Genomic DNA, 14,008 nt, shown 5'->3' with positions numbered 1-14,008 from the left:
GCGCGTCCCGTGTTTGCGTTTGACGGCAACGAAAATGACCTCTCACTGAAGAACAGATAATCGAGCAGGAGGGAATAAAAACATGCGCGCGTGTAATCATTTGACGCGATACGTCATGATAGCTAGATATTCACTACACATTACATAGAACATTTCGTAGACAAGTGAAATCAATATTCTATTCAGATATTCACTATGTCATTACAACGAACCTCAATGCTATTTTGCAGCTAAATTTCAGCAATATCTACAAACCATTGCGCGAATTTTAAATTACGGACATTTTTGCCTGTTCGGCGAATCAGCAGCTATTGCATTAGGTCTCGTTGCATCACCAGAGGTACCGCCAGTTTTTTGCTCTTTGGGAATTGTAGCGCTTTTAACCCAAATTCACTGTGCAGCAGTCTTTCACTTAACAATGCGTGAAGCATACGAGTAATGCAGGCGAATTCCATCCTTGCCTAGAGGCATCTCGACATTGGAGTAATTGAATAGAGTACCCTTGACAGTACATGTTCATGTCGCCAGGTGATCGTCATACAGATGTCGTCGTCTGCTAGTTCTGTTGCATAACGGTAAGCGTTTTTGCGAGGCAACTTCATAATGGTTTTGTGAGTACATCGCTTCACAGATAAAACAGCGTAAACGTAGCGTTTCCTTGTGTGCCCATGCTCAGGCTTGCGTAAAATGATCCTTTCACAGTCGTCGCTTTTTCTTTGAATTTAGGATGTTAAATCATTTGCAAAAACTAAAGAACTGTAGACCCCGAATTTTCCAAAAAATGATACTCGCAAGTCTGAGTCGTCGCGCAGTGCCCGAAAAACAACCTTCGAATATACCAAAAGATAATCTCCGAAAACTCGGAACCCAAGCTCCAACCAATTACCGAACAAGCGAAATGACTGTGAAGGCGGCCAGTCAAACGAAACCAATCAAACAAATTTTTGAGCATCCCTAGGTACTACGACTAGGCTGTTACAAAGCACCGTAGTTCGTTCATCTAACCGTGAATAGAAATTTCGCACCGTATATCATTCAGCATCACCAAGAAGCCGTAAAGAGTACATCAGAATTTTCTTAAATGACAGAGAAACAGCAGACTACAAGAACAACTGTCCCGCCACACAGTACAGGGATGGAAAGTCTAATACAAAATTACCTTGACCGTTCACAGTGAGTCAAACTGCACACGCTGGCCGTTCGCTTGTGCAAAGAAGGGATCCTGTAGCTTTCAACTTAATAGCGACGAACCTTAAAGTCGTAAGAACTGCGCCCATATCACGAAGAAATTAAATTTCACCTTCTCCAGATACTCGGAAAAGACTCGCGAATCCCGTTTCTGTAACAGCGCCTTTGCATCGCATCAGACTTGCAAACAAGCCGTGTCCTACCCACAGCTGTGAATAGGTAGCTTCTTCCAGTACTTAAATATGCACGCTATTTTTCTCCTACATCTGCGTCTGAGCTTACCCGCAAATGTACGCTAACTAATGCAATTTCCTATTCTAAACAGTGACACAAATTCGATAGAAGTCTTCAAAGTCACTGGGCCGTTAATTCCCACAGAGCGTTCGAGACGTCTGGCTTCGAAGGGCATTTAATCGCCCTCGCTCGAAAGAATACTGTCGTTTTTTTTATTCCCCCCGCGCTTGGTGCTAGGACATTCAAATTCTCAGGTAGAATTTCCCTAACTCTCAAGCGTGCGTGACCTGCGTGCACAACGTTAGAATGAACGCACCACATTCACTAGCGATTACCTCGTCACATTTACTGTAGTATTAGCCGAAGGAACGCCTTACATGAGCATCTTTGCGTAGCACACTGTTAGAAGAAAAGGTATATAAAAGGTATAAAAAAGGTATAAATAAGGTCTAGAGTACGACATTTATACCTCATCACCACCGTCTATACCCTGTTTAAACCATGTGTAAGGTATAGATCTCTGATTCTATACCTTCCGCGGCAGCTAAGGTTATAAAAAAGTACTTCTATGTTACGATTATGCCTTCAGCGTTTTGTATACCTTTTCTTCCGCAACATCTGGGATCACATTAATTTGTGACGGCGACTATATCATCTCAGTTAAACAATAAGTTGATTTAAAAACATAGTAAGTAATACAGTAGCATTCTAATTATATTGGGTAGTGACATCTGGAATCCAATTGTTTGATCCCAAAATAAATAAATTTACACGCCCTCACTTCTTAAGTTGCTTCCCGGCCGAAGGATGGTCTCCACCATGTGTAGCCGCGGTGTGTTGTATATATGTATCTGTTCTCCAGCAAATGCTAACTGCTCCTGGAAATATTTTTCCTAATATTTGTTGTTGTTGCTTCTTGGTTTCCAATTTAATGCTAATTGTTACTTAATTTCTTTCCTCTCCGATTCACATCCATGCTTTGTGAGTTTGTGCGCGAGAGTCGCCAGGGATTCTTTTTCTTTTTTTTTTTGTTATCGTTCCTTTGGTCCTTTTTTTTTAATATTTGTGGAAAGCTGCGCTGGGAAGCCGCCACTCGGATATGACGCTGAAACACATCGAATATTACCGTTTTCTTCAATTATACCCCCAAGGTCTTCAACATATACCCTCAAGGAGGTATATCTTTATACCCTCAGGTGCAAATAATATACCTTCAGGGAGGTATAAAGATAGTATACCTTGAGGAAGGTATAGCGTTTATACCTCAAAAGGTATGCGCCCTGGGACAAGCCGTTTATACCCCAAAAGGTATAAATTTTTCTAACAGTGCAGGTATAGAAGATTGCGCAGACACGCGATCCCCTGCGTATCAACAGGACACATCTCATCCTGACCATTGTGCCTTAAGGTATAGTGGGCCGCACCTTATGTGGCGAACTTCCCCATTCATTGTCATTAATTTATCTTGTTGTTCGTAGGCATAATGAGGTTACTTTTTGTCTTTTGTAATCCAGAGAAGTAGTGCTTAGTTGTTAGTAGCATTCTATCAGGAGCCAATATTTTCGCTCTGCGATGTATTCTCTCAAGTTTACAAAAGCGCAGGGAGGGACCCATTGGCCCGCCCCGATTTCCTCGCGTGACGTCAGCGTGACGTCTGCGGACCTGCGTGGAGCGTGGGGAGCAGCCATAAACTCTCGAAAACTGCCCCTTCGGCCGCGCCGTGCTACGTCACGAGTCACGTGTGCGGCTCTCTCATAGGTACTGCGAGTGCCATGGGAAATGACGTCGACTTCCCTCGTTCACTTACACGCTCTTTGAAGATGTGGAGGGTTTCTAGAGGGTGTGGCATATCAGGGGCATCTCTCTCTCGCGCGCTATATGTCAGGTGGGCATCGTCATTTGTAGCACAATGCGCCGGAGAAAAAAAAAAAAAAACAACGAAGAATACGTGGAAAGGTGTTTTACTGCTAGTTTAGTCTGGAGTCAATTTCGTCAGAGGGGTAAGCGCGTCCTGCGACAACTTCATCAACGTTCATGTCTGAAAGCATCGGATGGTCAACCAAGACGCACAGCAGATATCACCCAGCCGTTTTCTACGCCTCTGACCTCCATTTGATTATCGTGGAACACCACAGAAAAGTCGGAAAAAGACATTGCACCAATTTCGGGCCGAATAATAATGAACAAAATCGAACACACGTTGTTGCTCATACAGACGAGTACGAAGAAATCGGTAATGCGGAAGTAACCGAAACCGTATCCGACAGTGAACCACAGAGGACACACAAAGGGATAGAACAACCTTATGGACAAAAAGACCCTTGCCATGATGTCTGTCCGTAAACAGCAGCAGAGTGCGTATATATTTTTGCCGCAGAGGGGGAAAAACAGAGCAGGTACTTAGAAGAACGCCTGCCTTCAAGAGGCCGCCAACGTAACACTGACCAAAAAGGAAGTAAAATATATCTTAGCTGCGCAAGAGCATGGAAGACGGAAACCGTCGCTGGCTTCGGTCTTTCAAGTGAGGCGACACAGGATCAAACAAATAACCTAAAGCGCCAACGTTTCCTAGGAGGCCCTTCAAAGGGAGTCGTTTCAGCGAAAGATTGCGCGTCGAAATGACGCATTGAAAGCAAATTAGAGGATGTCAAACTAGGCTGTGACGTCGAAAAACACGGAATCGTCTGAAGTGCATATGAGGGAAAGCCTATTCCTATTACCTGCATCAAGCTCAGCTCATTTACATAATGAGTTTACAAGCTATTGCACGAATGTTATGCGCGTTGGTGACGCGCTTTTTTACGTGAGACGCCAAGAAAAATGAAATCCACGAAATGCATTCGTACAATTAAGACCTTACAATATTTCACATCCGCGGTACACACTTCCCTTGGCAATGTGTTATGTATTTTGTTATGCATACGATGCTCTGTAAGTGGGGCTGTTGGAACACACCACCGTTCTTTCTTTACGGCGTATGTACTGCATGATTATTCCTTCCACGTGAAAATTCCTTCATGCGTCTCTCTATCCAGCTTTGGAAGACAGTGACACCCGTTTCCTCTTCTTTCACCCAAAATGCTCAACGAAAAACGTTGCTGGTTCCGTTACGAAACATGAGAAGTATACACTTTGCACAACACAAATACACTTACAAATGACGTCACGCGTACACTTGTTTACATGTTCAACAATGTTGTACGGGCACGATACATGCAATATGTTGGCACTTACACTCTATAGAAAACATGTAACAAAACTCGGACATATCTCATGATATCCACATTGTAGTACGCACCATATGAGGTGTAGACATCACGGCATGCATCATGCAACAGACAAAGCATGCTTCGTGAACAGTTCATGGGGAACACTATGGTGAGAGATAAGACCAGGCACGATATGGTTGTCAGATAAAACTCAGAATCTGTAGCATCTGCAAGCTGTGAACGCTGTGTATATGTGGTGCCCTGGCAAATAAAAGTCAGCTTGCATCAGAGAATGCGTGAAGAGATGGTGTGCGAAGTATTTACCAGGGTACGGGGGCTGCTTATCCCATTAGTACTCGAAACTTATTGCAAGCCCATGAAAATTACTTTTGTTATGGCTGACATACTGATCGTGAGCTATGGTACAGTAAGTGTAATTACCAGAGACATTACCTACCAGAACAAAGGCTATTGGTAATTTTTCTACTCTGACAGCAAACTTATATGAGAGAAGCACAGTTCATCAACGACATGAAGGTATAGTAGAAGCGACGGTGGTGCACAGCAACCAGAGGCACTTGAGGAACCACTCGCGCACAGCGATGAATTTCACGACAGCTTTACTTGGAGGAGTTGTTTGCGGATGCTTACCTTTGCACTTTTGTCAAGTGAACCACCGGTAAGGGTCCTATGTAAAACGGCAGTCTTCCTATCATCGATTATCTCTTCCTTCTGAAATTTTCCAGCCACCAGATGGCGAAACTAAAGAGGAACAGAAAGCAGCAACGGGCACAAACTCAGTCAACTTGCTGTGCCCACTACATCTATACACCCAGTAGCAGAATTCGTCTGGTGACGAATTCAGTGTCTCCTTTTTGTTGCATTCAAACTCAGTTTATTAACTTTTTTATTAACTATTAATTATTATTAGCGTATTCGTTTCCTTGTGTCCGATTTTGTGTTATGAATCAATAAACAATAACCTGCGCTGTTCAACAAGCAAAATGAAATTGGTTAAGATTCTCTAAGTCAAACTCTTTTATAGACGCTTTTAGTAACCTTGCATGAAACTTTCTTCTCTCTGACACTCTGCCTGATATATGATCGTGCCTGGCGGACAGTCCCAGGCTTTCCATCGTGCGTCGAATCCCCCACAGACTTGAGAGAAAAGCACATCGATACGTCTAGTAAAGCCTAAAAAGAACCTCCGCCGGACCCGGACAATGCGGTAAGAACCATTCTGAAACGCGACAAGAAGAATTATCACGCAAGCTATTGCAGCTTTGAACCCAGCAGCATCTAATGGCCCTCATAAATAAGAAAGCAGCTCAAAAGCGCAGTTGTGTTACAGCTGCATAGCTACGCAGTAAAGCACACAGAGAAATAAGGGCTTCAAAGCAGCGGCTGGAAGGCAGCACAACTGGGAGAAATCCAGCGTAATCACCGCTCATAATCCCGGGAGTGTCGCTGCACTTTTAAGCGTTACTAAGACATTGCTTCGCTTGTGCTTCATTATTTGTGAATTCCTGTATAGAAGTTGTTGGTAGCTTTCGGTACGGAGTCAATGGACAGGAGCCAACCTTTCTGTGTAGATGAGATACTTGCGTACGCTTCGCTGCCCCATAAATATGCATAGATGTCACATACTACTACATTACTTGTAGGTAATGTGCACGCGAGAACTTATTGGATGCAGTACGCCTACTTTAGACTAATGTACGCTATAAGACATGTTTTTAACTGGCTCAATAGAATGAAAATTAAAGTAACTCCTGTGTCATTTGGCCTCTAATAGGGGCTTCTTTGTATTCGATTTTTGCAAGGTTTGCTGTTCCAACTTGTCCATGTTTAGTAGACAGTGTATTTTCCTCACAAGGGTGACGTAAATCCGCCATCTTTGTAACTACCCTCAAGCAGGTGCTTTTTGCAAAACCGCCACCTTGTCCTGGTCGCACGTCATAGAAAACGTCATTTTGAGGTCATATGACTTTGTTTGCATATCGTTTTGCCGCTTACGGACATCTTTCCGTCGTCATCAGGCCAAGAGATGAACGTATTTTGCCAGCGTAAACTATGCCGTGCTTCTTCTGCAACATGGTAGCCCATTTCTACTTAGTTTAAGTACATTGCATCGGCTCAGTGAGTCTTAACGAGCGGTCGTCATCACATCTTTGGAAGTCGTCAACAGCACGAGGCCTTATGTGCAAAACTGCGCGTTTTACTGCGAGATTATCGGATAAAAATAATTACAGTGATCGAAAGACATCCAAAGCGTCGCGCAGAAACAACAGCCGCATTGTTTACAAACGGTATGGCCGCCGATCACGGACGCCGCCATCTTTAAGGTCATGTGTCCCTTGACGTTTGCTGTGACATACGACCAGGACCTGTTTAGGGTGCATTGCGTTCGCCCAGCGCGCTTTCGTCTACGGAGCAGTACATTCAATGCCACCCCTGTGATTTTCCTAGTCTACAAGTATTGCGTCGGGAGTTCCATATCCATATTGTCCCCATTATTATGCACATCTGACTAGAATATCGACTAAATTAACATACCTTATCAAAATGTTGTCGCCGAACTATAGTGATGAGGGCTAACAGTGGGATATTGCGTGTTCTCGTGTATCGTTACCTGATATCACAAATCTTAGGTGGTTCAAGGTTATTTCGTTAGGGCATCTGCTTTGTTTTCCTGCTTTCTTTGCTATTTAGGTGTTCTGGATAAGCCTGTCCCGACTTCCCGACTTTGTCGGGACTCACATCTTCATATTTTTATTTTTCAATCAGTCGGTCGTTCTGATTGGAGAATATGATTGCCGTTTAAAAGCTGATGGCTGGGATCTGGTTTACAGAAGAAAGCAATCGCCGTGAGCTTTTGACTCATATCCCAGAAATCAACGTGTAACCTAGGGTGAAGCATGCAAAATGAGAGAGGGTGTAAGCAATATCTTCTTTTCTTCAATGTGTTCAATATCCAGAGCTCATTAAGGGACGACATAGTTCTCCGGAAACGTGTTCACTGGAACAAACCCATGCTTGGAGAATACCCATAAAGATACAAAAGAAAGGACAAAGAGGGCAGTGCTAATGGCGTGACGCGCTCGAGTGTGCCCTTCCACGAAAAGCACCAACCTCCTCATTCGTCTGCGTCTTCTCGATTCTTCGAATGAGTATGTCGCTCCGCTAAATTGTGTACAACATTTGTTCTAGATCTTAGTTGGTGCTTGGCATAGGCGATAGACAACTACGTATAAAAGGTTACTTCGAAGTTGCTACTCGTAGCACGAGAAGGCTTACCCGTCCAACAGGGACGTGACAACGAGATCATTCGAAATTGTTCAAAACGGGTACACCAGTGGCGCTGCGTTCGAGTTCAGGCACGGAGGCCTACCTGCACCAGTTGGAAAAGCGAGCAATAATATTACAAACTCAACGACACCGTAAAGCACTAGAGCTGCAATCTCCGAAAATTTATCGATTCGCTGAGTCCTCAGTACACTTACGTCCCAATTTCTGTCACAATTGCTCCCATAGTTTCTTAAAAAAATTTAAATGGTAAATTACAGGCAACACTGTGTCGAAGTCGCAATAACTTATTGTGCCTGTTTACAAGCAATGAGCTGTTAAACTGAGCTGTCAACATAGCCTGTCCGTCTGCTGCTTTACGAATGCGTCCGTGTGCATGAAATATGCTGCTAGATAGGGTGAGCGCCAAGTAACTGCAATACCTGGTTACATAAACCTACTACTTCGCTACTTCGACCCCCCCCCCCCCCGGTTACATAAACTGCGGGCATACTGCGGAGAAAGTTGACATTTTCGATACCACTACAGAACGGTTGACCCGAGAGCTAAGGGTGTTTCACGAAAAATGAGCCAAAGTTTAAAAAAAAAATGGTTCATCGCCCAACTGAAAATCAGTCTGATAGCCCATCAATAATTCCTGCTAGTACATGAGGAATTCTGATGGGTCACCATGATTTTCGATGGAGGCTGGTTAGAAGTCGGGCACCCCTGTGAAGTCTGATGAGCTACCAGGATTTCTTGATGGGTCCTGATGGAAGGTTATCGTACATCTGATAGAATGTGATGGATCCTGACGTTTTGATGGATGATGGTCGAAAGTTATGTGTCTAGTGGAATGTGTACATGCCACTTGGTATGGGGGTTGATACCGAGCGGTTGATAACCGTCCAGTGGCGGTTGAACCCCAATCAAGCGACATGGCGGTGTCGCTCAATAGGTTTCCTGGTCTAATATCTCGACCTGTAACGGTCCTATCGGGACGCGGTTTGTTCTGACGAATTCCCCATTTCTCCCCCTTCGCGTGCACTCTCACGGCTTGCGAGAAATCCTAAGGGTTCTCGAGATATTTGGAAACTCTGTGCTTCCGTCGACACTTCCTACGCCTTCGGAGCCTTGTAAATCCACCCTGTTCGTCGGATGGAGACCAAAATTTAGATCCGAACTGGTGTTGAATAGCTCTACCATCGGTCAAATCACACCAGTTGCTGATCTATAGCGGTTCTAAAGTTGTGGGCGGAGACACGTTGGTAACACAGTTTTTTTTTCGAATTTTGGGGCTTTTTTTTTTTGGAACGAAGCTCACGTCGGACGGGGTTCACCTTTCGGAATCGCCCTGTTCTCGACGTGGCGCACGTAGCAAAATTTACCGCATCTCTCTAACTTTAGCGGTTCTCCAGTTACAGGTTTCCGCGTTTACACTCCCCCAATATTTGGGACCAGCGGCTTTTTTCCCTAAAAAACGTTCCAGTTGCAGCTGCGTGGACGTGTTTATCTTCGTTTCGAGGTCTCGATGTGCTCTTTCCAACTGTCTGTCCCATAGGCGCGCGACGTTTCGTTCTCGCGATATCGGCCTCAGAGTATGAGACGCTGACCTGTCTGGCCAGAGCAACCCTGAAACGCTTCCTACTGTTCGGTGTCGTAACTCGTTTACCCGACGTCCGACTCAGTCGAAATTTTGTGTGCGCGCGCACGATTGCCTGCGCTACAAGTTTTCAATTCAGACTACTCCCCGATTTCTAGCGGTTAAGGCGTCATTCTTGAAATTCCTGATGCTGACCCCTGTTCAGCGACATTTGTCGCCGTTGTCAGGTTCGAACCCCGGGGCGGATCCTAGCTTCCTTCTAATGGGTGCACATACTCGATATTGGCAATGCGTAGAAACTTGTGGCATCTTTCTATCCCTTTCCGTTCTCGAGTTAGGGCCCCATGGCAACGGCGGCTTCCTTATACATGGGCCCGGGTGCATTTTTTTCAATATCGACTTTTTGTTGGCGTAGGAAGGTGATTGAGGTTTCTTTCTGACGGGGAAAACGTCCCCTTTCGGATAGCGTTGGTCCCCTCGACGCGAGACTTTCCGTTCTCTTGCCATAGTGCGGAGAGCGCCTGGACAAGTGGCGCCATGGGAGCAAGTTCTCTGCCTCTCCGCACATTTCGTGTGCAAGCTTCGATGAGTTCGGAAGCGCTTGTTGTTGCTCCTGTTGTCTCATTTCGTCGTGGCTCTGATGCCCGGGACTGCTGTAAATGTGTTTTTATGCGCTACTATAGTGATGCCTGGAAGTCCTTTTGTGTGTGTGTCTTGGAAGATACGTCAACAGACCCTTCGATTTCGTGAATTGAAGGTTAGTTCTGTGCCTGTAGTGCAATGTTTTGTGCCCCTTTTGTTTGGTATCCTTCCTAGCATGTGGGTTCCTATTACTTTATACTATCAGTGTGATTATTACCCTTTGATTCCTATTAGCTTATCCTTTATCTGTCAGCTCAGTGTACTCGTGACCTTATTAGCACTTTAGCACTTATCCGGGTGAAGATGTCACATGTGGTGCTCCAGTGGGCATGTTACTAATGTCGAATCTGTGAATTTCAGCTGCTTTCGACAGATTTATTTCGGTGAACAATGCGGTTGGGCCAGCACATACACCACGTGGGAAAATGAATAGATACACCGCAGAAATGCTGAAAGACATCAGGTAAGTTTTGCTAAAGTGTGTTGCAGAGCCCTTCACTGACTTGTGTTTACTGTGAAACAGATTTGGCCTACGCTTCACCCATGCAACTCCGTCATCTGCTCCACGGCAGTACAAGCCTTTAAAGGCTGTGCCCTTGAATGTAAAAAAATGCGGAATGATTTTAATAAATAATCTGCAGGGAAGTAGAATGTATCACAGCTCACTGACTCTTCTACAGATGTGTATTGTGGAAGGACAGCTCTCCTTCTATCAGTTGGCAATATTATTTTTAGCAGCTATAACCTTACACACAATCCAGTGGGCTCCATTCAGCCTGGTGGTTGCTGGATTGCCAGCCACATGAGCTGGCTGAACCGCCATCAAGCCTGATTGGACCACAAACCTAATCAGGCTTGGTAGTCCATCAGGAATATTTTGAATAGAGCGCGCACACCAAAAAGACGGACTGCATAGTGTTACCACTGGTGTGAGGATACTCAAACTATTTTTGTTTTGTAATTAATTAATTGATTAAATGAAATTAATTAGCCAGTTTCTAATTACAAGGATTCGAGTCAAAATGTCAATAAGAAAGTTATAGTGGGCGATACAATGACACGAAACCCGTTGACTGCAACTTGTTCCTCTGACGGATCCTTTTTTTTCCCGGCTCCAAAGACTAACTTTTGGGTTTGCAAAAACACCAATGCGGGACGTGTCGAAGACGCGCGAGGAGCGTCCTGTTCTCGAACAAAGACTAGTCACTGTTCTCACTGACGTTTTGACATTTTGGCTTGACATTGACTCTTGGCGCGTCCGCGACTGGTCCCGCGTCCTTTTTTTGCAAACCCGAAAGTTAGACTTTGGAGCCGGGAAAAAAAAGGATCCGTTAGAGGTACAAAGTTGCAATCCACGGGTTTTGTGTCGTTATATCGCCTGCTACAACTTTCTTATTTACATTTTGGCTCTAATCCTTATCATTAAAAAACTGACTAATTAATTTTACTTAATTAATTAATTTCAAAACAAAAAATAGTTTGAGTATCCTCACACCACTGGTAACACTATGCAGTCCATCTTATTGATGTGCGATGAACAATTTTTTTAAAAACTTTGGCTCATTTTTCGTGAAACACCCTGTATAAACCAGGGGGAACTAAGAGATGCAAAAATATAGCTCACGCAAGCACGCAGCCGCAGCTTTAAATCCTTAACAGGGAGACATTCACTTGTAACGCGGATACAAACGAGATTGATGAAGTCACTATGCAGAGGTGACCCCTAACGAGGAGAGACGGTCTTAGTAGCGCCAGTCAAGTGCACGTTTTTGATTTTTTTCCAGTCATTGTCCGGCAGCTGATGGTTTTTCTCTACTACTAGAGGCACACTTTTTACACACGAACAGCAGCTTTGGATGGCGAGGCATAACTTTCAATTTAGACTGGAACTTGCGTCTCGTTTAATCGAATGTAGCCTGTTCTAAACGCCCGTTGCAAAAAATATTTCATGAAGAACGCGCACTGATCAGAAAATACGAAGTCCTCCATAAAGCTGCTTTCGGTGTCACTAATGCGTCAGGCTACAGCATCCCGTTTCAAAATGTTGGTCGTTCAGCACTGCGTATAATTTATACTCCTCGCAGTATACTTTGCACTCTCAAACAGGCATTAGCAGAATAAAGAGGTCCTGCGCGCCGGAAAGGATATAGCGACTAAGCTTTGGAACGAGAAATGATCTGGTGAAAATGTTATTATTCCACTGAAAAGAATTTACGCACTTAGTACTCTGGTCGTTTTGGTGCACCGCAGTGTAGTGTGCCAGTGTGGGTTCGGCCTAGAAACTAACGAAGAGCGGATGGAAGGGCCAATAAAACGCGACGCACGTGGGATTCAAGCAGCCGTGTGACATGCACGCTCGAGCCAGTGTAACTTTCTGCACTACAATGACCAGCGGAATTCGAAAATTTGTAGTACTTCAGTATCTGTCGTCAACGGAAAGAGCGTAGGGCTTCCCACAAAATCGTTGCGTTCTTTCGTCTGCATGCTCTATATTTTTAATTCCATATGCCATATTTTGTCGTGCACGACGACTTAAACACGCTGTCTGACCGCCCAGAGGTCGAAACAGTCTCCATACCACCACCGCTATAAACGCTGAAGGAAGAGTCAGCAAAGTCTGTAGCGCAACCACGAATTGTTATGTGCAATTTGTTTGCTCACAAACACGAAGGGTACCCTAGGTGGGTTTGAGATAAAAGTCTCATGGGTATGCATAAAAGAGAGCAAGCCAGCAAAAACCAGAGCAAGAGCGGAATCATTATCTCCCAGGAGGAGGCTTACACTGTTAGAGAGGTGTCAGCGACAGCTATATACTACTCGTACACCGTGCTTGATACGTCAACCGACTTCACTGTGAACTGAATCTGTTCCATATGCCATTGCGCTTTACTTTTCGACATGAATGTAACTTTGCAGCAGGGACGGAATGGTTGTTCGTTTGATGATATTATGCACATGTCGTTAAATGAATGTTCGTTGACGCTACGCGCAACAAACACATTTGTTTTGGTTGTGTGCTCCTCAAAGGAACATGAAGGGAAACTGTTTCCATGTTTCTTGGAGCTTGCACAGTCAAACGTCTATTCGTCTAAGCATGACGTTACATTCTGGGGTTCACACCACGTGGCGATTGTCAATCGGATATGTGGAGGGCGATAAACATTCTTTGAGTAAGACCTGAGTCCGCCTTAAAGTACACAGACTCTCTAACTAAACAACTTAAATGTATATAAATAACCCCCTTTTCTTACTTCCCTTCCTTTTGTAGTCTGTGTCTCAGTTTATACCCCTGTCACACGGCAAATTGAATGTCATTCCCAGCGAATGATATTCGCGCTGAATGACATTCGTTTCGTGTCACACGGTGAAATCAAATGGCAATACATGCGAATGATATTGGCCCTGCTTTTCCCTCTCGCACCGACAGCGTACCCTCGCAGTAGAGAGGTATCAAAAACAACAACAATAAACCGTTCGAAGAAATGAAAGACTAATGAAATGTTGTACTCCAACATTTTATCACAAATTTGATAACTTTTGACACGAAGGAAGGAACGCTAAACACTGGTTTTCGGAGAACTACCCTCATTCCCAGTCGCCATGTTGCCAAGTGCGGTGCAGATAGGCTCCTTAGTTGTGTTTGCTTGTGCTACCTAGCCAATTAATTGTCTTTGGAAAGGCAACTATTTTGTGAAATAATCTAATGTTTCGCTAGTTTCGAGCAAAATAAATAAAGATATAACTAATGTACCTGTACAATGCTTCATAAGTTCGGCCCTGGTGTCTTAATTATCGAGAGTGACGTCAGTTACGAATGACATTCTGTTTCTTCGTGTAGCTCGATGTA

At 44.3% G+C, this 14,008-nt stretch overlaps 1 protein-coding gene across 9 annotated transcripts in view; it reads right to left on the bottom strand.

Moving 5' to 3' along the window:
• Nucleotides 1–14,008, bottom strand: part of LOC135385549 (diacylglycerol kinase 1-like) — a 479,846-nt gene that overhangs the window by 62,143 nt on the left and 403,695 nt on the right. For 7 of the 9 annotated variants that reach the window (XM_064614920.1, XM_064614922.1, XM_064614919.1 and 4 more), the window contains one exon: nucleotides 5,283–5,393. The exons of the other annotated variants lie outside the window; for them this stretch is intronic. In XM_064614920.1, the coding sequence (XP_064470990.1) occupies nucleotides 5,283–5,393 (111 nt within the window). The remainder of the gene's footprint in view (nucleotides 1–5,282; nucleotides 5,394–14,008) is intronic. 9 annotated transcript variants of the gene reach the window in all.

Source organism: Ornithodoros turicata, chromosome 2, assembly GCF_037126465.1.
Source record: "Ornithodoros turicata isolate Travis chromosome 2, ASM3712646v1, whole genome shotgun sequence".
NCBI classification, from domain to species: domain Eukaryota; kingdom Metazoa; phylum Arthropoda; class Arachnida; order Ixodida; family Argasidae; genus Ornithodoros; species Ornithodoros turicata.
This window is presented reverse-complemented; position numbering and strand designations above follow the sequence as displayed.